The sequence below is a fragment of the Mirounga leonina genome, unplaced genomic scaffold (genome assembly GCF_011800145.1).
Source record: "Mirounga leonina isolate KUSES-001 unplaced genomic scaffold, KU_Mleo_1.0 Mir_126, whole genome shotgun sequence".
NCBI classification, from domain to species: domain Eukaryota; kingdom Metazoa; phylum Chordata; class Mammalia; order Carnivora; family Phocidae; genus Mirounga; species Mirounga leonina.
The window spans coordinates 26,926,893-26,952,367 of NW_023270314.1; the positions used below are offsets into that span (position 1 = coordinate 26,926,893).

At 41.2% G+C, this 25,475-nt stretch overlaps 1 protein-coding gene and 1 pseudogene across 3 annotated transcripts in view; one reads left to right on the forward strand and one right to left on the reverse strand.

Annotated features, from left to right (window-relative positions):
- The window catches only part of DIP2B (disco interacting protein 2 homolog B), a 222,372-nt gene that overhangs the window by 104,268 nt on the left and 92,629 nt on the right, over nucleotides 1–25,475 (reverse strand). For all 3 annotated transcript variants that reach the window (XM_035002676.1, XM_035002678.1, XM_035002677.1), the window contains exon 2: nucleotides 18,173–18,244. In XM_035002676.1, coding sequence (XP_034858567.1) covers nucleotides 18,173–18,244 — 72 coding nt within the window. The remainder of the gene's footprint in view (nucleotides 1–18,172; nucleotides 18,245–25,475) is intronic.
- LOC118008854 lies at nucleotides 6,402–6,794 on the forward strand (annotated as a pseudogene).

Sequence of the window (25,475 nt, forward strand, 5' to 3'; positions counted from 1 at the left end):
AGAAAGAAAGAAAGAAAGAAAGAAAGAAAGAAAGAAAGAAAGAAAGAGAAAAAGAGTAAAATGAATTCTTTGGAACTGAATCATTTTAAGTATAACAGGAGAGTTTAATAATGGAACTGTAGATAATCCTTTTTTTTTTAAGTAATCTCTACATCCAACATGGGGCTTGAACTCACGACCCTAAGATCAAGTCACATGACTGTACCAGCCAGGCACCTCTGTAGATAATCCTTTTGAATGTAAATAATCAGTCTCCAATTCACATGAATTTTATAAATTTTTATTCCCACGAATTAGTTTATCTTTTAAAATATAATACAAGTATATTTTATATGTGCATTGAAAAAACTGGAAGCAAATACAGTAAAATGTTAATAGCAATTATCTCTAGGGGATGAGATTATGAATGTTTTATATATTTTTTCATAGGCTTTACTGGGATGCTATAATTTACAAAAGTTATCTTTTTCAAAACATAAATATATGTTCATTATAGAACATCAAGGAAATAGTTAAGTGTAAAGAAGAAAATAAAAATGATATTAGATCTTCTTAATTCAAAGGTCATACCACATAGACTGACCAAAAGAAGTTGAAATAATATTCAGTTTTTAGCTTCTTTAGATAAATTAGGACTCTGCAAGCAGGATTTTTCAATCTTCTAAACTCAGTTGCCTCCTTTTCCAAAAGTAACTGACAAATCAATACAAATTTGGAGGTGAGAGGGAGCAAACAATGTCCTAGTTGGATTAAAGAACTGTGAAAGTCTTTTTTTTTTTTTAAAGATTTTATTTATTTATTTGACAGAGAGAGAGATAGCGAGAGCAGGAACACAAGCAGGGGGAGTGGGAGAGGGAGAAGCAGGCTTCCTGCCAAGCAGGGAGCCTGATGTGGGACTCGATCCCAGGACCCTGGGATCATGACCTGAGCCAAAGGCAGACGCTTAACGACTGAGCCACCCAGGCGCCCCGTGAAAGTCTATTTCTACCTTAGCTTACTTGCCAGGGCAACAATTTGTCATGGAAGGGGGCAGGAAACAATGTACCTCAAGTCTCCTCAAAGAGAAGAGGGAGGGTCAGGGGACATGGGAGCACAGCAGGGCATTATTTAACAGTACATCCAATGTCAGCAGGGCAGGCAAGATGCTGCTCAAACATGAATCATTCCTTGCCCAGGGTTTCACACTCCAACAGATCTCAGGAATTACCTGGGGCCTGAAAATAGAGATTTCTATACTTCGAATAAGATGTGTACAGTTTCGCTATCATAGTAAGAAACTAAAAGTAAAGATAGAATTCACTACATGTATCAACATAATAAGGTATTACACACCGCAAAAAAAAAGAAAAATATGTTGCCTCAGCAGACCTGTGAAATAGTCTAAATGAAATAATGTCAAGTGATGAAAGAACACAAAATATCATGTCCATAAGGTGATTACAACTGTAAATGTTAAAAACTACTTATATGCACTTATAAGGACCAAACAGGACATAAAATCCCTTAAGTAATGATGAGGTACTCTGTAGTTCTTCACTATTTCATTCTTTTGTTTACAGAAAGAGTTATGTATAAATCAAAATAATTTTAAAAAACAGTAAATTCAGGTACATGCTGGAACAAGAGCTGTGGACCTCACAAATCAAGTCTTCTTCAAAACTTCTAAATTCAAGTGTGAGGGTGCCAGGGTGGCTCAGTTGGTTAAGCGACTGCTTTCGGCTCGGGTCATGATCCTGGAGTCCCGGGATCTAGTCCCATATCGGGCTCCCTCCTCAGTGGGGAATCTGCTTCTCCCTCTGACCCTCTTCCCTCTGGCGCGGTCTCTCATTCTCTCTTTCTCAAATTAATAAATAAAATCTTTAAAAATAAATAAGTAAATTCAAGTGTGAACATACTTGAGATCCAAAGAAAAAGATAACTTGCTGATTATTACACAATGACTGTTAGTTTGAGGGTTCCTGATATTTTGGTCAGTTGTATAGAATATCCACTAGGGGTCGCCATTATGTTTAACTAATGATGATGTTACCAGATTTAGTAAGTTGAAGAAAAAACACAAATTTTAATTTCTTCTACAATACAAAGCCTCCCTTCTCAATGATCAACATGTACATGATTTATTGTTCTTTCACAAAGACAGACTTCCATGATGCCATTGTTTGAACACAGTAACAGTGATGACTTGAAAAAGAGGCTGATATTTACTGGTATAAAACTATGCAAAATTTCCTTTAAGAAGATGGAAGAAAGCCAACCTCAGCTTCTTATCTTTCCACTCTGCCTATGATTTAGCAGATATTCTCACCTGCAGGAGTAACAGAGTAAAGCAGGATGGGCTCTGAGGACCAAGTAATGTAATAATTCAACGTTTTAGAGTAAACAGAGCAGATATGCTCACTGCTCTTGGTGCTGGAGTACAGAAAAGAAATTAAATAAGTGATCATCACTTCCTGTATATCTTTTACACCACATATGGGCTGAAAGGAAAAGAACCAGGCGCTCTGAATGCCCACAGAACGGGCAATTTAGTTTGTATTAGAATTTCAGGGAAGATCTGTTACGAGGAGACACTGATATAGGCTTTAGTAAGGCAAAGAGAAGGAAAAGCCACTTTCTACAAAAGCATGGTATCTGTAGAAGTCCAGAGAGGGAGGAAAAGCCTTGACAAGTGTAAGAAAGACTGATGGGGACAGCGAAAGAGATGGAGCGATAAAAAATGAGGCTGGAAGAAAAGCTGGGTTGGGCCACTTATGTTAAGCCAAAAGAGCGGTCTTTGAAGGGATTTAAACAGGAAATGACAGAATAATAATGATAATAACATTTCTATGGCTCTTTAAACTTTCATGACACCATCTCATTTTACCTTCACAATAACATTATCTGATAGACACCATTAAGGGAGGACACCCATCACAGATTAGATTTATTTTTCTATACTGAGAGAATGTCAGTAATCACCTTGAATCATTATAAATGGAGCCTCCACTCCCACCTGGTACAAGAAGGGTGGGTGAGGGTACCGGTAAATCACCTGGGGAATCTTCCTTTTGGAGCTAAAGTCCCATCCCGTGTTCCTCCCCACTCCCTTGCTAAGAGCCTGCCTTAGAAGGATAGGTGATTAACCTCACTGGCTGGGGAAAGGGAGGAAAGAATGAAGAGTGTGCATTTGGAGCCTGGAAAAGGGGCCACCCACCTGCCTGATTCCTAGGGGTGGATTCTGAGAGAAAGGGGAGTTAGAAGTGGCAGGTGTTTGAACAGATCCTGACCCAGAGCTTCCCAGGCCACCTGGCATCAGGAAAATGGCTGAGCATGGAGCTGAAAGAGTACTATACGAAGAGCTCTGCTCTGAGAATTCAAGACGGCTACGTTGGCTGAGCTGAGTAGAGACTGGGTTCCTCTGTCCAGAAAGCATGCTTAACAGTGGGTTGGTACCACTGGTCACCAGGTGAGGAGCAGTATTCAAAACTCCCCCATGAGGTACTGAAAAGCAGCAGCAGACTATGGGGCTCTTCCCTTTTCGGTGTGGAAACTGCACTGACCACCTTTTTCTGCTCTAGCTATATCCCAGGGTGTTCTTGAACAATTCAGAGAAGCCCCCCGAGGAAGATAGTGGACTTCCTTCTGATAAGGAATGTGGGAACAGATGACTGCAATGTGTGTGCACTCCAGACTATAATACTATCCAAACCTAGCAAATGAAAGCACAGAACTGGGACTGGAATACAAAATTCCATGTTTTTTCCATTAGGATGTGATCCTCACTCGGGAAGGAACTTTTAAATCAAAATGGAATAGATAAAATAAAATAGATGCCACCCCCACCCCTCCACACACACCAAGAGACATTCTGCCTACTTAATATTTATATAGTTGGAAATGATCTGGAACATTCCAAAATGCCATACCTGATTTCAATAGCTGGTTTTAAGTTCATATCCCTTGAATTTCCACAGTTCGTTGTTGAGAACTCTCTTACAATACTTAGTTTACTGTATCTTTTATAATCCTCATTTGTATATCTGTCTTACCTCTCCTACTTGTAACTTGTACTCCTCCTACTACAAATAACTTGAGGTCAGAGTCTGGTCTTAACTCATCTTGTACCTCCTGCAGTAACCAGCTCTGGGTCTCACAGTGTAGGCACCCACAATTTTGGCTAAAATACATAATTAAGGGACGCCTGGGTGGCTCAGTTGGTTAAGCGACTGCCTTCAGCTCAGGTCATGATCCTGGAGTCCCGGGATTGAGTACCGCATCGGGCTCTCTGCTCAACAGGGAGTCTGCTTCTCCCTCTGACCCTCCCCCCTCTCATGCTCTATCTCATTCTCTCTCTCAAATAAATAAAAAGAAAAAAAAATCTTAAAAAAAAAAAAAAAACATAATTAAGATCTTGTCTGTCTCCTCAGCTCCACCAATGATAGTGAGTGACTGGGAAAAACAAAGACAAAAATGGAGAGATACCAATTTAAAGGGCATGGTCAAATGTTAATATGAAAAGCCTGCTTATTTGTGTATCTCTAAGCTAGGCAAGTTTTATGCAAAAAAAAAAAAAAATGTACCTTTCACAATTTTCATACTTATGCACAGTCATTAAGAAGAACAGGGTCGTGGGGTGCCTGGGTGGCTCAGTCATTGGGCATCTGCCTTCGGCTCAGGTCATGATCCTGGGGTCCTGGGATCGAGTCCTGCATCGGGCTCCCTGCTCCGCGGAAAGCCTGCTTCTCCCTCTCCCACTCCCCCCTGCTTGTGTTCCCTCTTTTGCTGTGTCTCTCTCTGTCAAATAAATAAATAAAATCTTTAAAAACAAAAACAAAAACAAAAAACAGGGTCGTAAACTGATGGTTACCAGAGGGGGGTTGGGTGGGGGGATGGGTGAAATAGGTGATGGGGATTAAGGAGTGCACAGGTCATGATGAGCACTGGGTGATTAAAATAAAAACAAAAGAGAGAAAGAAAAATAGGGTCACAGACTATCTTCTAGAGGGGTTATCAGAGGCTTCAGAGAGACAGCATACAACACAAGGTTTTCTGTAGTCATCTACAGGCTTGCACAATCTCAAAGGCAGGACCGAATGGGAAAGAACAGTGATGAGAGGGGTGTGGAGCTGCCGGCAAAGGCAGCATGTGGATACGGACTGGAATACCGGTGAGCAAACACCCTCCAGCAAAATAAGCAGCAATCACAAAAGAAATCCAAGTTTGGGGAAAACCTCTAGGTCACCAGAGTGTCTTACCAGGACAAGCTAGAGAATGTCAACACATGAACAAATTCATAAACTGATAGGTCTTATCCTTAAAAGGGCAGTATGTGAGGGATTGGGGAAAAAATAATGTGCAAACCTAGGCCAAGAAGGAACATGGAAAAGGTGAGATTCTATTCTAAAGCAGGAGAAAAGCATAATTAAAGGAAGTGAAAGAGAGTGGGACAAAGGCTAAGGACAAAGGAGAAAAACACACACACAAAGGTTGCAGACAGTATCAAATATACGAAGACAGAATGGATTGTCTACACCAATGCATCAAAAACAGAAGCTGCAGTAATGTCCTAAAACAAGAGACGTGGGCCCAGAAGAAGATGCCACTACTGAACTTCAAGGCAATTTATTTATTTATTTTTAGGGGGAGGAGGGGGAGGCAGAGGGAGAGAGAGAATCTTAAGCAGGCTCCATGCCCAGGGCAGAGCCTCACACAGAGCCTGACCTCAGAACACTGAGATCACCGTCTGAGGTGAAATCAAGAGTCAGATGCTTAACCAAATGAGCCACCTAGGTACCCATTCAAGGGCAATTTTAAGTGGTAAAGAGTTGCCAAACAGAGCTGAGTAGGTCTCTTCTCAGACCCGCCTGAAGGAGGGAAGCCTCCCAGTTTGAACACATGGATCAGGCTGTTTTGGTGACCACATGATCAGCTTGCTCGTGAACAGAGAAAATGAAGTACTAAGGTCTCTGAGGTCTTTTAGTTTGATAGAAATTATCTCTGAATAACGCTTACATAGAAATGTTAGGATAAAGAATTCTGATTAAACACGGCAGAATGAACACTTCTATCTACCCCTACTCCTTCCCAAAATGCCACCAGAATGATGATGAAGGCCTGTAGCAGAACAAGAAAACAAACAGTTCAGATACATGCAGGAAGAGAGACAGCACCAAGAGCTGTTTCTACAAAAAGAATAATAAACTGATGGATAATTCTGAAAAAAATGTAATCCTAGTAAAGCGAACGGCTTAGCCGTGAACAATATTTACATAATCATAATAACGTAAGCACTGAGTTTCTTCAGCTGCTGCTAAGGTGCTCAGTCCTTCTGAGGAAGCAAAGACCGCATTAGGGTGAGGTTCTCACTTCACTGGGTGACTTGCACCATGCCCAGCAGTGCCCGCTCAGCACTCGCCCGCAACATGGCCTTGGTCTTGGAGCTCGCCTGCAACAACTTGGCCCTCATCCTGCACGGAAAGAGGTGATGGTCCTGGAGGATAAGATCAATGCCCTCATTAAAGCAGCGGCTGTAAATGTTGAACCTTTTGGGCTGGGCTTGTTTGAAAGGCCCTGGCCAGTGTCAACATCAGGAGCCTCAACTGCAATGCAGGGGCTGGTGGACCTGCATCAGCAGCTGGTGCTACACCTGCAGAAGGTCCTGCTCTCTCCACCAGGGCTGCCCCAGCTGAGGAGAAGAAAGTAGAAGCAAAGAATCAAGGGACTCTGATGATGACATGGGCTTTGGTCTTTTTGACTAAACCTCTTCTGTAACCTGTTCAATAAAGAACTGAACTCTTAAAAAAAAAAATGTAAGGGGCACCTGGGTGGCTGAGTCAGTTAAGCATCTGCCTTCAGCTCAGGATCCTGGTATGGAGCCCCTCAATGGGCTCCCTGCTCAGTGGGGAGTCTGCTTCTCCCTCTCCCTCTGCCCCTCCCACTTGTGCACAGGGTCTCTCTCTCAAATAAATGAACGGAATCTTAAAAAAAAAAAAGCACTGAATGCTGATTTAACAACAAAAGTAACATATTAAGGATATAGCCCACAATTAAGTATGAGGTGGGAGATGTGAAAGTAAAGGGGAAAAGGGAGTATGTGGTGTCCATGTGGTTGAGGGAGGAATATGTAAGAGAAAAAGATTCTAATATTTTCTAGTAGGAAATAAATAATGCTTCAAATTGAAAAAAAAAAAAGTCCAGAAATAGTGGTAAAAATGGGGGTGCCTGGGTGGCTCAGTCGTTAAGCGTCTGCCTTCGGCTCAGGTCATGATCCCAGAGTCCTGGGATCGAGCCCTGCATTGGGCCCTGCTCCGCGGGAAGCCTGCTTCTCCCTCTCCCACTCCCCCTGCTTGTGTTCCCTCTCTCGCTGTGTCTCTCTGTCAAATAAATAAATAAAATCTTAAAAAAAAAAAAAAAGTGGTAAAAATGTTACCTAGAAACACAGAGGTAAATGCCAGAAGGAACAGTTAAAGGAGTTGAAAGAATCCATCTGTAGGGAAGAAGACACTGCCCATTTTTGTTGTTGTTACAGACCCTGTAGTCCCATTTGACTATTTAAAATAGATTCATTAATTTCATTTAAAAATAAAACTTAAATAAAGAGAAATGCCAAATCTCAGATGAGAACCAAAATACTCTACACAGTCTCTTGGAGTTGTAGCACGTCTAAACTAAAAGATTTATTGAGGGTGGAGACAAGCTGCCAGGATCATCACTCTCCAATCTGTACAGTAATCTGTTTCTTTCATTACCCAACACTTTCATCTTCACAGACGTTTACTGAAAGAGATACTGGAAATTCTAAATGTCCTTTCTGTTCAGTTCCACAAACATTTCTAGAATGTCTACTATATGCCAGGCCCTAATGCTAGAAACTGGAGACATGAAGAATAAAAATAATAATGAAAAAAGAATTTTCCTGATTTCAAAGACCTTAAGAGTCTAGTAGGAGAGTAAGACACATAAATAAACCATAATCAATGGGACAGTCAAAGAGAACTTCTTAAAAATGCAGCTCAGATAATGGGAATGGGAACGGTTTTTGATAGGGCTGATCAAGGAAGGCTTCTCTGTGGAAGTCCTAGTTGAGCAAACCCCTAGTGGAGTGAGGGAACAAGTCAGGGCGGGGGAGCGGGGGAAGGGAGGTGGGTGGGTATGCCCCAGACAGACTCATCAGCCTTGTCCAGTGTTGTCTCCTAGTGTCTCAATAGTACTTGGAACCCTGGATGCACTTAGTAAATATGTGGTGTCCGAAGGTTTTCTCAGTAACCCCTGTATCATTAGAATAAACTCTTTCCTTAAAAATAGCTGAAATATCAGTTACTTGTATCCAAAGTATCTTAACTTAAAGATGAGACCTGGGATCAGCAGAGGGAAATTGCCTCCCTACATAAAACCTTCGGTTTTTCTACAACTCTAAGAGTGGGCAAGAACGACTAATTTATAGAGAGGTAAGAACACATGTGGTTTGAAATTTCAATTCTTTGGACCATGCCAAAAGAGAGTTAATTTCTGTCCCCTTCCTCCTGTACATCTTGGCAACTGAGGTGTGTGAGAAGCTCTATATCCAGGCCCTAGTAGTTTCCATACTCAAAGATGTGCTACAAGCCATTCCTTTCAAAGAGGCCATGGCTCAGAATGAGTAGAAGATGTGAACATACCAAAGCTTCATTTCTCCCATGACTCTCAATATGTGAGCTTCTTGAGTCCCTGAGTATGATTTTTAACCTTTATCAAGATGCATATTTTTCACACATCATGGTTCTTCATTTACCAGATAAAAATCTGGTTTGTGTTTAACTAAAGAAACAACTATCAGTTCCAATGTTGGGAGATTTGAGTTATTTGACACGTCAGATTTTTGTCAAATAGTGACTTCAGAACCTAACCCCTGTGACACCACTGATCAGGCTATGCATATTATTATTACTATTTTTTTATTTTTTAGATTTTATTTATTTATTTGACAGAGAGAGACATAGCAAGAGAGGGAACACAAGCAGAGGGAGTGGGAGAGGGAGAAGCAGGCCTCAGCGATGCAGGGCTTGATCCCAGGACCCTGGGATCATGACCTGAGCCAAAGGCAGATGCTTAATGACTAAGCCACCCAGGCGCCCCTAGGCTATGCATATTATTAACCAATACTGTCCTTACTCAATTTCTACCACTTAATTTCTAAGTATTTTCTTCAACCCTTGTGTCCTCTTGCACATATCTCCATTCTCCTGCTACACTGTTAAATTTCTTAAGTCTTATTTTAAAGATTTATTTAACACTTGAGGAAAGAAATCGAAAATACACATAAATATGCAATCCAAGATAATTTCAACCCCAAATAAATTCCATACAGAAAATCATTCACTAGGGGCGCCTGGCTGGCTCAGTCAGTAGAGCATGTGACTCTTGAACTCAGGGTCTTGAGTTCGAGCTCCACACTGGCTGTAAAGATTACTTAATTAAATAAATAAAAATCCTTAAAAAAAAAATCACTGAATTTTTAGATAAGCACGTGCACATAACTGTTCTAGTAATACAATGCTGCAAGCAGTATTAATTTTTTTATTTCAAAAGAGATTAGTGAAAAATGCCACTTATTTTTTTTAAAAGATTTTATTTATTTGACAGAGAGAGAGACAGTGAGAGAGGGAACACAGCAGGGGGAGTAGAAGAGGGAGAACCAGGCTCCCCGCCGAGCAGGGAGCCCGATGCAGGGCTTGATCTCAGGACCCTGGGATCAGGGCCCGAGCCGAAGGCAGATGCTTAACGAGGGAGTCACCCAGACACCCCCAAAAATGCCACTTTTAAACACTACCACCTTCACAGTGAAGCTTCTCGCCATTAAAAGAATGAAATCCCATAAACTAAGAGAAAGAGCTCAGAAGTTATCCTTCCAAAAGGAAGATTTAGAAAATTCTTACCAATCGTTCCTCGGCCTTTTGGCTAAGATCAAGTGTAGAAAATTCTTACCAAAAGCATTAAAATGACTTTTATCTCATTTAATTCTATATCAGACATTAATATAATTTAGTAAGTTTAAAACTTGCATTCCAATGTTCTTTAAAAAAAATCACACTAAATGGTTTCTTCAAAATCTACAGAGATATACGGGGTAAATACTCTAAGGGGTAATCTCTTTGCTACAGAACCTATATCATATAGATTATCCAGCCCTACAACCAAGCCCATTTTGGTAAAGACATGAATAGATTCAAGATCAGAGGTAGGTAAAGTGATAAACACAAATAGAGAGAACTCCCCACTAAGAAACCCTCACTAACATACGTAAATACTATAGGATGGACTTTAGAAAGAAGGAAATTAAACTGAGAGGAAGGACTGAGATGTATGAAGAAATAGGGAGCAAAGAATAGATATTAAGTACCATTAGCTATATAACAATAATTGATAATGGAGGGAGTATGTAAACAAGGTCATACTAAAATGTAAGATGGAGAGTAACATTAGTCGATATTGAAGCATTTTAAAAGTACTTATATTGTTTGGGAGGAGAATTAAGATGTCTAATAACTCTAGACAGTTTAGATTGTTTAAAAAGCCTTAGGATAAAAAACACCACAGGGACAAAGACAGTTACTCATGATAAAAGGAACAATTTACAGGGTGCCTAGGTGGCTCAGTTGGTTAAGCGACTGCCTTCGGCTCAGGTCATGATCCTGGAGTCCCTGGATCGAGTCCCGCATCGGGTTCCCTGCTTGGCAGGGAGTCTGCTTCTCCCTCTGACCCTCCCCCGTCTCATGTGCTCTCTCTCATTCTCTCTCTCTCAAATAAATAAATAAAATCTTTAAAAAAAAAAAAGAACAATTTACAAAGAAAGACAGTAATTATTACTTCGTGTATACCTAGTAACATCACGTTTTTTTTTTTAGATTTTTTTTTTTTTTAAGATTTTATTTATTTATTCATTAGAGACAGAGAGAGAGAGGCAGAGGGAGAAGCAGGCTCCCAAGGAGCAGGGAGCCCGATGTGGGACTCGATCCCAGGACCCTGAGATCATGACCCGAGCCGAAGGCAGACGCTTAACCATCTGAACCACCCAGGCGCCCGACATCACTTTTTTTTAAAGATTTTATTTATTCATTTGAGAGAGAGAGAGCATGAGAGAGCACAAGCCAGGGGGAGAGGTAGAGGGAGAGGGAGAAGTAGATGCCCCGCTGAACAGGGAGCCTGACTCAGGGCTGGACCCCAGGACCCTGAGACCATGACCTGAGCTGAAGGCAGACGTTTAACCGACTGAGACACCCAGGCTCCCCTAACATCACTTTTTTTTTTTTTTACCTTTGTAAACGTATTTATTTATATTTTATTGTATTTTTATCATTTTATTTTTTTCCTCACAATAAGTGTGCTCTTTAATCCATATCCCTTATTTCTCCCATCCCCCCATCCACCATCCCGCTGGTAACCATCAGTTTGTTCTCTATAGTTCAAAGCCTGTTTCTTGCTTTGTGTGTGTCTTTTTTTTTCCCTTTGCTCATTTGTTTTGTTTCTTAAATTCCACACGAGTGAGATCATATGGTATTTCTTTCTCAGACTTATTTCACTTAGTAGTATACTCTCTAGCTCCATCCATGGTGTTGCAAATGGCAAGTTTTCATTCTTTTTATGGCTGAATAATATTCCTTTGTATATATATACACCACCTCTTCTTTATCCATTCATCTATTGCTTGACACTTGGGCTGCTTCCATAGTTTTGCTATTGTAAATAACGCTGCAATAAACATAGGGGTGTATGTATCCCTTTGAATTAGTATTTTTGTATATTTTGGGTAAATACCCAGTAGTGTGATTCCTGGATCCTAGGGTAGTTCTATTTTTAGTTTTTTTGAGGAAACTCCATACTGTTGTCCACAATGGCTGCACCAATCTGCATTCCTACAAACAATGCAAGAGGGTTCCCCTTTTCCACATCCTCTCTAACACCTGTTGTTTCCTGTGTTTTTGATTTTAGCCATTCTGACAGGTGTGAGGTGATAGCTCACTGTAGTTTTGATTTGCATTTCCCTGATAATGGGTGATGTTGAGCATCTTTTCATGTGTCTGCTGGCCAGCTGGATGTCTTCTTTAAAAATGTGTATTCATGCCTTCTGCCCATTTTTAATTGGATTATTTGGCTTTTGGGGATTGAGTTGTAGCAGTTCTTTATATATTTTGGATACTAAACCTTTATCAGATATGTCATTTGCAAATATCTTTCTCCCATTCAGTAGGTTACCTTTTAGTTTTGTTGACTGTTTCCTTCACTGTGCAAAAACTTTTTATTTTGATATAGTCCCAATAGTTTAATTTTTGCTTTTATTTTCCTTGCCTCAGGAGACATATCCAGAAAAATACTGCTATGGCCAATGTCAGAGAGATTACTGTCTATGCTCTCTTCAAGGATTTTTATGGTTTCAGCTCCCATTTAAGGTCTTTAATCCATTTTGAATTTATTTTTATGTATGGTGAAAGAAAGTGGTCCAATTTCATTCTTTTGCATGTTGCTGTCCAGTTTTCCCAACACCACTGTTGAAGAGACTTTTTCCAAAGAAGACTTGTTCAAATTATATTTTCAGTTCTCGTGTGTTGAAGATTAATTGACCATATAATTGTGGGTTTATTTCTGGGTCTTCTGTTCTATTCCTTTGATCTATGTGTCTATTTTTATGCCAGTACCTACTGTCTTAATTACTACCGCTTTGTAATATAACTTGAAATCTGAACTGTGATACTTCCACAGTTTTTCTTTTTCGAGACTGCTTTGGCTACTCAAGGTCTTTTGTGGTTCCATACAAATTTTACGATTGTTTTCTAGTGCTGTGAAAAATGCTGTTGGTATTTTAAATAGGGATTGCATTAAATCTGTAGATTCTTTAACAAAATTTTTTCTTCCAGCCCATGAGCATAGAATATCTTTCCATCTCTTTATATCGTCTTGAATTTCTTTCATCAGTGTTTTATAGTTTTCAGAGTACAGGTCTTTTCCTTCTTTGGTTAAGTTTATTCCTAGATATTTTATTAGTTTTAGTGCAATTATAAATGGGATTGTTTTCCTAATTTCACTTTCTGCTGCTCCATTATTAGTGTATAGAAATGTAACAGATTTGTATACATTGTATACATTGATTTTGTATCCTACTCCTTCATCAGTTCTAATAGTTTTTTGGCAGAGTCTTGAGGGTTTTCTATATATAGTATCATGTCATCTGTGAGCAGTGAGAGTTTTACTTCTTCCTAACCAAATTAGATTCCTTTTATTTCTTTATGTTGTCCAATTGCTGTGGCTAGGACTTCCAGTATTAAGTTGACTAAAAGTGGTGAGAGTGGACATCCTTGTCTTGTTCCTAGTACTATCACTTTAAAACATATAAAGCAAAACTTGACAGAACTACAAGGAAAACTGATAAACACATGGTCATGGTACAGATTCTTTTTTTTTTTTTTTAAGATTTTTATTTATTTATTTGAGAGAGAGAGAATGAGAGAGAGCACATGAGAGGGGGGAGGGTCAGAGGGAGAAGCAGACTCCCCGCCGAGCAGGGAGCCCGATGCGGGACTCAATCCAGGGACTCCAGGATCATGACCTGAGCCAAAGGCGACTGAGCCACCCAGGCGCCCAATGGTACAGATTTTTTTAATACATTTCTATCAGAAATGATAGATCAAATAATCAAAAAGTTACTAAGAATAGAAAAGATCTGAAAAACACAATTAACTACTTCGAATTAATGGGCCAAAACCATCCATTCAACAAATAAAACACAAATAGATGAGTTACAGAAATTTACCAAATACTAGGCACGTCTTAACAAATAAGACTTGATTTTATACAGGCATGTTTTCTGACCACAGTGAAATTAAGAAGGCAGAAGAAAATCTAAGCATCCAACTCAGGAAATTTAGAAAGAATACAAAAGAGTAAACAAAGAGTTTAAGGAAGGAAATACATGTAGAAGCTGAAAATAATAAACCAGAAAGTAAAAGACATACTTAAAAAGGTTCAACAAATGGGGCGCCCGGGTGGCACAGTCGGTTGGGCTTCGGACACTGGTTTCAGCTCAGGCCATGATCTCAGTATCATCAATCAAGCCCCACATCAAGCCCCGCATCCGGCTCCACACTGAATGCAGAGTCTGCTTGAGACTCTCCCTCCCTCTCCCTCTGCCCCTCCCCTTCCTATGCTCTCTCTCCATCAAAGAAATAAATAATCTTCAAAAAAAAAAAAAAAGTTCAACAAAATCAAAAGCTTATTCTTTGATAAGACAAACTTCTGGGAGGACTCATCAAGAGAAAAAAGAGATACAAGTAGACAATGTAAACAAGCAGAGGCTTTAAAAATTAAGAGAACATTGCAAATAACTTAGTAAATCTGAAAATGTATACAAAACAGATTTCCTAGAAAAAAATTAAACTTGCCAAAAATGAAGAAACAGAAAACTGATAAAACTTGGTGACAGAAAAGAGATGGGCAATGAAGGACATGCAAAGGATGATTTTTAAGTGTCTAACTTGTTGGGTTTTCAGACGTGGGTTCAATTTACTCAGAAGGAGAAAACTAGAAGAAAAGCACAAGAGCAGGCTGGATGTCACTGTAGTTGGATTTTGTTTTTTTGTTTTGCATGTGTGCGTGTTGGTAGTGGTGGTAGGGATGGTGTATGGATATGTTGAAAAAGAGGCTCCTTAAAATTATATAAAGAGAAATGTTAAGTATGCAGTTGGATCTATGGGTCAGGAGCTTAGGGCAGATTTGAGGTGAAGATAACAGTATTTTGGAGTTACCTGTATTTAAATGATAATTAAAGCCACAGGTATGACTGAAATGCTGTAGGGCGATAGAGCATTTGTCTGGATCAACAACCTCAACATCGCCTCAACAGAAATGCAAATTCCCAGGCCCCACCCTGGACTTCTTGAATCAGAAACCCTGAGAATGGGGTCCTTCAATTTGTATACTGACAAGCCCTCCAGTGATTGTGATGCAGGCTGCAATCTGTGAGTTACTGCTAGACAGTGAGACATCAAGAGGGCTTGGGGCCTTGCCTTGAGAACCTCAACACTTAACAGAGGAGAATGAGCCTGCAAGGATGACTAGGAGCAATAGAAAGAGGAGTGTAAGAAAATGAAGAGAGAGTTTCAAAAGGAGTGTTTCAAGAGGTAGAGTGACAACCTCTGTGCTGTCACTTAAAATAGTTCTAGAAGGGTCTGGAACGGGCTGAGAAGTGAGCAGGAGTTGAGAAAATAGAGACAGTAAATACAGACAGCTCAGAGCAGTTGGATCATAAAGGGGAAGCAAAGAGGGTGAAGATGGAAGAGGCTGACAAGGGAGGATTTTTTTTAACAGAACAGTAACAAGCATGATGGACTGCTGTGGAAGAATCTGGCTGAGAGGGACAGAGTGAGTATACGAGAGACAGGAGCTGACAGCAACAGCAATGGCACTTTTAAGGGACGGGGCAGCTGTCTGCATCAGCAGGGGGAACATCTTATTACTTACAATCTTTGGAACTGCTAGACAGGATAATAATAAAAAACAGACCAACTTTTTGTTGGCTTTATTATTGCCTTTTTTTTTTTTTAAGATTTTATTTATTATTTGACAGGGAGAGAGAGAGAGCACACAAGCAGGGGGAGCAACAGAGGGAGAGGGATGTGCAGGCTCCCTACTGAGCAGGGAGCCCTATGTGGGGCTCCATCCCAGGACCCTGGGGATCATGACCTGAGCCGAAGACAGACGTTTAACAGACTGAGCCACCCAGGCGCCTCCTATTATTGCTTTTTTAATTGTTAACAGATACTGCACCCCTTATTGCCTATATCAGGGGCAGCCCACTTCCACTGCCCTGTCCTTGGTGTCACTGGATGATAATATAAAGTTTCTGAAAACGGAAGAGGGAATGGGATCAAAGCACAAGTGGAATGACTGACCTTGGATAAGGGGAACAGATTACCTTCTAACCAGAAGGAAGGAGGTAAACATGATGGGCACAGATGTGGCAAGTCTGCAGTTTGGTAGTAGGAAGCTGAAGGAGCTACCCTCAAATGGCTCCCATTTTCCCCATGAAGTCATCTGCAAGACCCTTCCTACTGTGACAAGGCTATGTTCCATTCTGTTGGCCTACTGCAATTAAATGTCTGATTCGTACTCACTGAACAAACTTCCATGTGTGATTTGGCTCCCCCTGTAGGCCTACCCATGGGCAAGAATGTGCTGATCACACAGATTTGAGTATGTCTCAGTGGTTTCTCACAGTAAACTGATAAACTGTTATATTTTTTTAAAGATTTTATTTATTTGGGTGCCTGGGAGGCTCAGTCAGTTAAGCACCTGCCTTCGGCTCAGGTCACGATCCCAGGGTCCTGGGATGGAGTCCTGCATCGGGCTCCCTGCTCAGCAGGGAGTCTGCTTCTCCTTCTCCCTCTGCCCTTCCTCTCCTCTCATGCTCTCTCTTTCACAAATAAATAAAATCTTGAAAAAAAGATTTTATTTATTTATTTGAGAGAGACAGAGAGAAAGAGCAGGAGTATGGAGGAGATACAGAGGGAGAGGGAAAAACAGACTACCTGCTGAGCAGGGAGCCCAACACAGGACTTGATCCCAGGATCCAGGGAGCGTGACCTGAACCGAAGCAGAAGATGCTTAACCTGACTAAGCCACCTAGGCGCCCTGATAAACTGGTTTTTGGAACATGATTTGGCTTCTATGTAGCCTGGCTACAGAAAATAGATCACAGTCCTTTTTTATATTGAGTCCTATTTCTTGGCCCTATTTCTTATTGAGTTATTGTCTTGGGATCCAATTGCCTTTTTTTTTTTTAAGATTTTATTTATTTATTTGACACAGAGAGATAAAGCACAAGTAGGCAGAGCCTCAGGCAGAGAGAGAGAGGGAGAAGCAGGCTCTCCACTGAGCAGGAAGCCGGACGTGGGGCTTGATCCCAGGACCCGAGGATCATGACCTGAGCCAAAGGCAGCCACTTAACCAACTGAGCCACCCAAGGCGCCCCAAGATCCAATTGCTTTTGCACAAAGTCACTAAAGTAAATCTCTGACCCTACAGAGGTATGGGCCAGATCCACATTTAAGCAGCCAGAGTACCCCTCTTCTCTGTCATGCCTTGCTCAGCAAATGCTGGCTTTTCATTAGCTGTCACTGGCCCAATTTCTACCTCTTCCTCTTCTTTCTCCATTCCTTTTGACATCTGTCTGTTCATTAAGATATTTTAAATTGGCTGTCACTGCACTGACCTACTAGTTTTTGTAGGGAGGAATTTCCAAGAATAATATAGGAAATAAAACAAGGACCTCAGTGAAATATACTGATATGTCACCATTATTCATTTTCTTATTCTATTATTCATTCAGTATTTACAGACCATATACCCTGTGCAAGGCTTAATATTAGAACTATGGGGAATACAAAGTTCTCAAGGTATTTATAATCCAGAAATAAAAGCAATTAGCTCCACAGAGAACAGGCTTGAGGAACTTTGGGACAGAAAATAGATCACAGTCCTTTTTTGGGACTTTGGGACTTTGATTGCAAGGGAGAAATAAAAATTCCTTATGTAAAAGTGATTAAAGCAGAAATAGGCTATCAAAGGAAATCCTCAAATCTGAGTAACTTTAAAAAAATATGATGACTTAGAGACAGACAGCCTTGCCCACAGGCAAAGGTTACAGCAAGCCCTCTGGAATTAAGCACACGACTCAGGACTTTCTGACATATAAAGAACCCACCAGTCTCTTTGCAGAGGAATAAGGGAATCAACAGAAAAGTTTATTAGGGTTCTTACCCCCCAATCCTCAGGTACTACAATCCTTGAGTTGCCTTGTAATACTTCTCACTTCTTATCTTTGCTGCCCTTGCTCCTCTCCACCACAGTTTGTGCTCAGGCATAAATAAGATGCAGTTTTTCCATGACCTGGAATTTTCTGCCATTGAATCACGTCAGCTATGCACATAATGCTACCACCCAAGCTCTGTGTAAATGATTTGATGACTTAGGTATTTTAAAAGTGCCTAGCACACAGCAGATGCTCAATTAAGATTCATTTCCTCCTTTCTTTCCTTCCGTTTTTCTCTCTCCCCTGGTGAGGAAGGGAGGGAAAAAACAGGAACCAACAAGACAGATCTTCTGTAAGATAGCATTCTTTGGGGTAAAAATACAGAAAAGGTTTAAACCATTTCTCATTGCCTACCTTGTGTCTGCGGGATGTAGGGAGACAGGAGTTTTGACCTTTTCTTTTCGTATCCCTTCTGTGTGATGTCCCCTAAAATAGCAAGAAACAGAAATAGGTTATGCATTATTCTTACTCTGTGGTTGTTCACTGTAAAAATAAAATTAATTACAGAGTGTTATAGAATTACCACATAGAGAGTAGGGGGAAAAAATGTATAGTTCCTTGCCAAGGATTTTGCTATGTGTGATTTCCCACAGTCTTGGAGCTGACTTCTTGTGGAAAATTGTAGGGCTTGTCTCCACACCAATCTAGCATAGCAATATGCTGCATACCATGTCAGAGATTCCCGAGTTTCTAGGCACCCCTCGTTTCCCTGGTATTTAGGATAGACCAAAATGGAATGCTGCAAGGCTGGCAGACAAATGATCTCTCCAAAGTTTCAGTTTGACCACATGAATGCAACTGATACAGGAGGTACTCAACTATATTGCTATATGGAACCATGTAAAATCAAAAGTCTAGTTCAGGGGAGAAGTCGAGGTTCAGGCACTGGGATGGGATACCTGAAAGGCCTTTCTGCATCCTAGTACCTATGCTTGAACCAGGGCTGTAATTCCCATATTCTCTCCCCTTGGTTCACTGGTTTGTATTATTTATGTACCTGGATGTCTTTTTCACAAGGTTAAACAAAAGTATACACAAAGGACAAAAAGTACACATGCAACAAATGCAATAAGAATAAACTGATTAACAGAGGAAAAAATGTGTGGAAGTGCCAAGAACTACACTAGGTACTAAGGAAAAGGGAGCAAATGAATGGGTCGAGAGCAGGGTGAAAAGGAACAGGAAACGCAGGAGAACAAAAGTTCATTCAAAGGCGAATGAGTAACTCAAAGCTGGGGGAATAAATATATATTGTGAGTTGACATGGTAAAGCATTGTTTTCTAAAAAAAGAATCTTTTTTTTAATTCAGAGAAAACTATTTTAAAGTCAAATTTTAGCATAAAAAGTAATTTATATACTAAAATTTACAACAGAGACTTGCAACCAAGGGTGGTGATTGTCAGTTGCTGTTAGTCTCAGCACGGGACTGATGGAGTAGACGGTGGGGAGGTAGCAGAGCTCACTGAGGGCTTAAGCAGGGAAGTGACACTCGCAGACTGTGGAGTTCAGCAAGTTAGTTCACTCTTCCTGAGGAGAATGGGACCAAGGGTAGAGGCCAGAGAGACTACCTGTTACCCCAGTGCTACCACAGTGATCTGGGCAAGTTAGTAGTAGCCTAAATTAAAGACAGTGGTAGAAGGGATAAGAAGAAGTGAACGGATTAAGAGAGACATTTGGGAAAAACACTGGACAGGATCTGGTGACTGGATGGATATGGGTGAGAAGGTTTCTGGCAGATGGTGGTGCTATTCCGTGACAGAGAAATACAGTAAGAAGTCCAAGTTTGGTGGGTTGAAGAAGTTGAGTTTAGGAAAGGCCCAAGAGACACACAAAAGAACATGTCCATCCAACAGCTGGGTATGTGGATCTCGAACTCAAGAAAGAGATAATTTTGTGGGGCGCCTGGGTGGCTCAGTCGTTGGGCGTCTGCCTACAGCTCAGGTCATGATCCCAGGGTCATGGAAAAGGCAAGATACTGAACAGTTTACATAGTATATTCAATTTTTGGAATAACTATTTTTATACACACACATATACATAGAGAAAATCTGGAGTTTTACACATCAAAATATTAACAGTGGTTAGCTATGGCTTGCAAGGTTATGGATTCGTTTTAGCTTCTTTTCCTTTTTGCTTGTCTGTATTTTCTCATTTTTCTACAATGAACATCCATTATTTCAAGAAACAATAAATAATTAAAAACTACAATCACAACTACTTACTAGACCGCACACACTGAATCACAATGGCCCTTCATCTTTCCTTCTCTAGTGAAATAAGAGAAACCTGCAGTCCATTTTTTGGAAAAAGAAACCAAATCTTGTCAAATTAGCAAACTGAAGAGTTTAGGTAATCTCCAGCATTATATACAACTAACCGACATGTGGGAGCCTACCAAGGGAACCCCCCTTAAAAAAGAGGAAATCAAGTCTTTTATTGCAAAAGAAACAATGGAGCATTCTCCTGTCCCATTTCCCACTCACAAGCTTCCCTATTTCCACTGTACACATACATCCCACTCCTCGAAGGGCACAAAGACCACTCTGCTGCCTCAGAACACATCTTTTAAAGTGAAAGGCCTTTTTAAGCTTTCTTCAGGGTTTAGAGTCTCAATTATCTACTGTCAGCAACTGATCGTGGGACAAACTGGTAGACCTAGTATCTTGGAAGTTAATCAACTAACCATCTCAGGTTTTGAAAAAAGTCAATTAATGGAGTCCATCCAATTCAGCCATGACAATCAGCTCCATTAGATCCATAAATGAGCAAAGCCATTTAAGGAGACCTAGAAGATGAATTGCAATAAGAATGTGTGGACTCTGCTGATGAGCCTTTAAAATGCCCTCTCTTTTTTCTATGACCACAAGACCATGCTCAGAAGTCACCTCCTGTGATACCTGCCACCCCTCTTCATCACTTCTCAGTACCCCTTCAACTCTGCACACGCTAGAACAGCATGTGACACATCACTGGTACTTTAATTATTTGTTTACACATCTGTGTCTCTACTAGACTGTGCACTTGAGGACAGGGATTGTGTTGTGTTCATCTCTGTAGCCCGCCCACAGCCTGGCACAATAGACACTTGCTGAATGAGTGACAGAATGAATTCGTAAGGTGGAGGCAGTGAGAGAAGAACAAATCAGAGACATGTGTACTTGGGCGGAAAACTGGAAACGAGAGAAAGAGAGGGCTTTACATTAGCAAGAGCTGAAAGGCCCAGGGAAAGAAATTCAGTGAACCAAGTTTACTGAAATTGGACAGCTAGACTTCAAAGGTGACTAGAAAAGCTGCACCTGGCCTGCCTGAAGGGAGGAATATAGTCCATAAGATCACTGGGCATTAAAAGCTATAGGAACTGCACCAGATATCGATGTATCCCTTAGCCAGAGGGCAAGATCAGACCGAAGGAATTCAGTTGGCCCGCCTAACTGAAGTTGTTATTCCACATCTCAGTCACTGTCCACCGGCAGTCTGTGCTCTTATCATTCTCACCACTGCTAGTTAACCAGTGTTTGCGGCACTAAAGCAACATTTCCCAAACACCCAATTTTTGAGAATCACCTGAGGAACTTGTAAAAATACAAATTCCTGGGGCACCTGGGTGGCTCAATCAGTTAAGCGGCTGACTCTTGGTTTTGGTTCAGGTCATCTCTGGGTCCCGGGATGGAGCCCTGTGTTGGGCTCCCTGCTCAGCAGTGAGTCTGCTTTAGGATTCTCTCTCTTCCTCTTTCTCTCCCCCGCACTCTCTCTCTAAAAGAAATAGATAGGGGCGCCTGGGTGGCTCAGTCGTTGAGTGTCTGCCTTTGGCTCAGGTCATGATCCCAGGGTCCTGGGATCGAGCCCCGCATCGGGCTCCCTGCTCAGCAGGAAGCCTGCTTCTCCCTCTCCCACTCCCCCTGCTTGTGTTCCCTCTCTCGCTGTGCCTCTCTGTCAAATAAATAAAATATTAAAAAAAAAAAAATCTCTAACATGTTTAAATAAACAAATCAATAAATAAATCTTAAAAAAACAAAAAAATTCCCAGCCCCTAGCGTGAAGATTCTGATTCACTAAGTCTGGATTAAGCCCAGCTCCTGTATTTCTAACCAGTGCCTTCCAATGAGTCTTTAAAAATCAGGCAAGTTTGGATTGCCTGATAGAGAATCATGTCTGCAGTGTGCTGGGCAGTTCTGACTTAATGTGAGGAGGGGACAAGAGAAGAGGGGAAGAATGTTGTCTCAGTGGGGACACAGCCTCAAGGGAGAGCAGGAAGGGGGCTCACAGACACTCAGTCACACCACAGGCATTCTTAGAACAGATTTTTTGCCATCTCTCATATAAAACAAAAAGGAGTGCCATAACTATACCTGTATAAAATTTGCATTAAAATGGCACAGATCTAAGTTAAACCTGTTGTTCAAGTTTTTTGAGAACTACACAAATAAAGAAAGGATTAGCCTTCCCCTCCCACTAGGGTAACGTATTTCTCTGCCCACATACGCACTTAGGAGAGCAGCCACTTCCGGGGGTCTGCAGCCCCCAGCAGTGTGGAGGCACCCAGCCTGTAAGAAGAAGATACACGGATCCACATGACTTAGACTGTCCAGTCGCTAGGCACTGCCACAATACTGAATAGCCAAAACCAGACAAATAGAAAGATCCATGTGTGAGGCGGAACCTAAAGGAAGTATGTTCCCGATTTCCCTCCTCGCCTACCCAGGGTCAATGAAAGCAGCTTGGCACAGGCAGCCAGGAATCATCTTTAAGCAGAGTGAAGAGGGGGCTGGGAAGAGGTGTGTGTGAGCCTGCTAGCCAACACAAGCCTCTCAGAGGTCAGCAGTGAGAGGAGGACTAATCCTACAAACTGGTCGGCCGTTTGAGTGTCTATTTACACTGATGAGGTGGCATGATGCTGTGGCTTGCACTTAAAGAGTCTGTGCTAGAAAGAACTACATCTGGAGCACAGCCTTGCCACTTCCTGGCTCGCTGACTCTAGACAAGTTTTACTTAACCTCTTGATAAGTCTCGGTTTCCATGTCTGTAAAATGGGTAACAGTAATAGCTGTCTTGCTAAGTTTTTATGGTGACTGAGACTATTTGGAATGGGGTCTGGGCTCTAGAAAGTACCAATGTCAACAAACTTTTAGTGAAAGCCTACTGAGGCCTACCCTACTGGCCAGGTGGGGGTTGGGGTGGGCAGCTGTGTCGCAGAGAGAGGAGGAAGGCAAACAACGTGGCCAACACTCTGTAACTGAGTGCTGTGGGAGAGAGGCACAGCAAATACAGTACGGGACCCACAGGAAGCACCGTGAGCTCTGCCTGGGTAGAGAAAGGAAAGCTTTACAGAGCAGGTGACATTGTGGCTGGGGTCTGGCCTTGCATTCTAATATCAGAAATAGGACATAAACTCCTCATGATGCAGTCACTCAGCGGTTTACTCATTTTCCTCTGCTGCTGACTGGCTCTGTGTGGATACGGCCGTGTTTGAGGGTTCCTTTAGGATTTTACCTCCCAGAGAGAAGTAGAGCAACACTAAGTAATTTTCAGAGATGACCTTGTACGGCACCCTGAGCAATTAGGTGCTACGTAAACACAGGGCTCAGGAAATTCTGGAGGGTCACCAAATGGTATGTATGGATAATCTTGATGGACGGGGAGCAAGGATTACAGTTCCAGCCATAAGCTCTTTCTGCTCCAATGGAAATAAAAAGGCATGCGCCACTGCAGCCCTGCCTTAAAGTCATACCGCTTCAGTCAGGGGTGGCAACGGTTTGAGGGACTTTGGGATGTCACAAAAACATTTTTGAGCAATGAACAAATGACATGCAGAGTGTTAATAAAACAGTATCTATGTCTTTAAGAAGTTCCCAATCTAAACAAATAACTACAATAAAAGTGACAAGTGCTACACTAGAGATCATGTACAAAATTCTAAGGGAATAAAAAAAAATAATGGTAATAAAAAATAATTACAATACTCCAAGAATAAATAAGTAATTAACAGCTCATCGAGGGCTTACTATATATAACAGTCTCTGTTCCAAGAGCCTCACAACATCCCTTATAAGGTAATATTATTATCAGTCCCATTTTATAGGTGAGGCTACTGAGAGACATAAAGTTTAAGCTACTTGGTCAGTCATGCTTAGTAGGCGATATGCTTAGGATCTGAACCCAGCCAGTCCTGGCTCCAGGACCCCTCCTCCTAAAAACTACCCTATATTCATTTTTCCAAGAGAAGCTACAAATTTGGCCTCCAAAAGACTGGGAAGACATCCCAGAAGTTGCTCTTGGGTTGGGTCCTGAAGGATGATGGTCAGGACTGTTCTCAAACCCACAGCTCTGGAAGAGAATAGCAGACCTGGAGCAACAGAAGGCTATAAAAGCTGTGAATTCAATCTCTGAAGAATAGACACTGTCCCTACTGCTGTTCCTCCAGGCCATGGGTGCTCCAGACACCTGAAGTTCAAGGCTAATATTTATCTCATGCGTCCACAATTTTACTTCTTTCTTAATTAAATGCCTCTATATAACACAACAAGCATTCCAACTTTCCAAAATATTCGGGTATTAATTCATCTGATTTGCCTAAAAATCCCCTTCAATAAACAGAAAAGACATCCTCTCTACTACAGGACAAGAAACTGAGATGTGAAAAGATAAACGGCTTGCTTAAAGACACACAGCGAGACTAGAATCTGGGTCTCCGGCCTTTTCTTACTGTTCTTTGTCCATTGTTTATTTGTAGGTGGCCCCCAAATCAGATGCAATAAAAGTATAAAACTAATCTATTGTTCATAAAATGAACAACATGACATAAACAATTTTTCTGACTCACTCCAAAATATAGATGACTTTCCAGAAGGCATTAAAAATCCACCCCCACCCCCCAAGGAGGACTCTGCATGAATTGTCTCTTTAATTATATTTTAAATGAGACAGCCAACTGTGGAAACCGGGTCCAACTGCAGTTAAAAAACAATCAGCAAAGTCATTATACTTCATTACTAAATATTCAGCTAACAGAGAATGTGGACTTTCTTTTTTGTTAAGTAGTAATTAGGAGGGAAAGAAATGAGAAACTAAGAAGAAAAACTTCTAGAGTTACCATCTTCCAATATACTTCTATCTAGTAACTCCTATCCTTGACATGTAAATCTTAGACCAGGAAGGTGGTACATGTTGGTTATGGCTGGAGATGGGGAACTAGGACTGGGGTTATGGCCATTTACACATCAGAAATGTAAAGAGACACATATAGACGAAGAGCCAAAAATATAGCTGAGAATGTGAATGAGGTAGATCTTAGCAAAACTTTTTTTTTTTTTTTTAAGATTTATTTATTTGAGAAAGCGAGAATGAGAGAGAGAGAGAGTACATGAGAGGGGGGAGGGTCAGAGGGAGAAGCAGGCTCCTTGCCGAGCAGGGAGCCTGATGCGGGACTCGCTCCCAGGACTCCGGGATCATGACCTGAGCTGAAGGCAGTCGCTTAATCAACTGAGCCACCCAGGCGCCCTGATCTTAGCAAAACTTAAAAAGGCAGAGGATTTGGATCCTATCCAGGAGATGCTGGCTAGAAGACCAAGAACAATTTTTATTATTAAACTTTATCATGTTCTCCTTACAACAATTCTATTCAATGAATTACATACATCAGCCACCCATCCTCCAAAT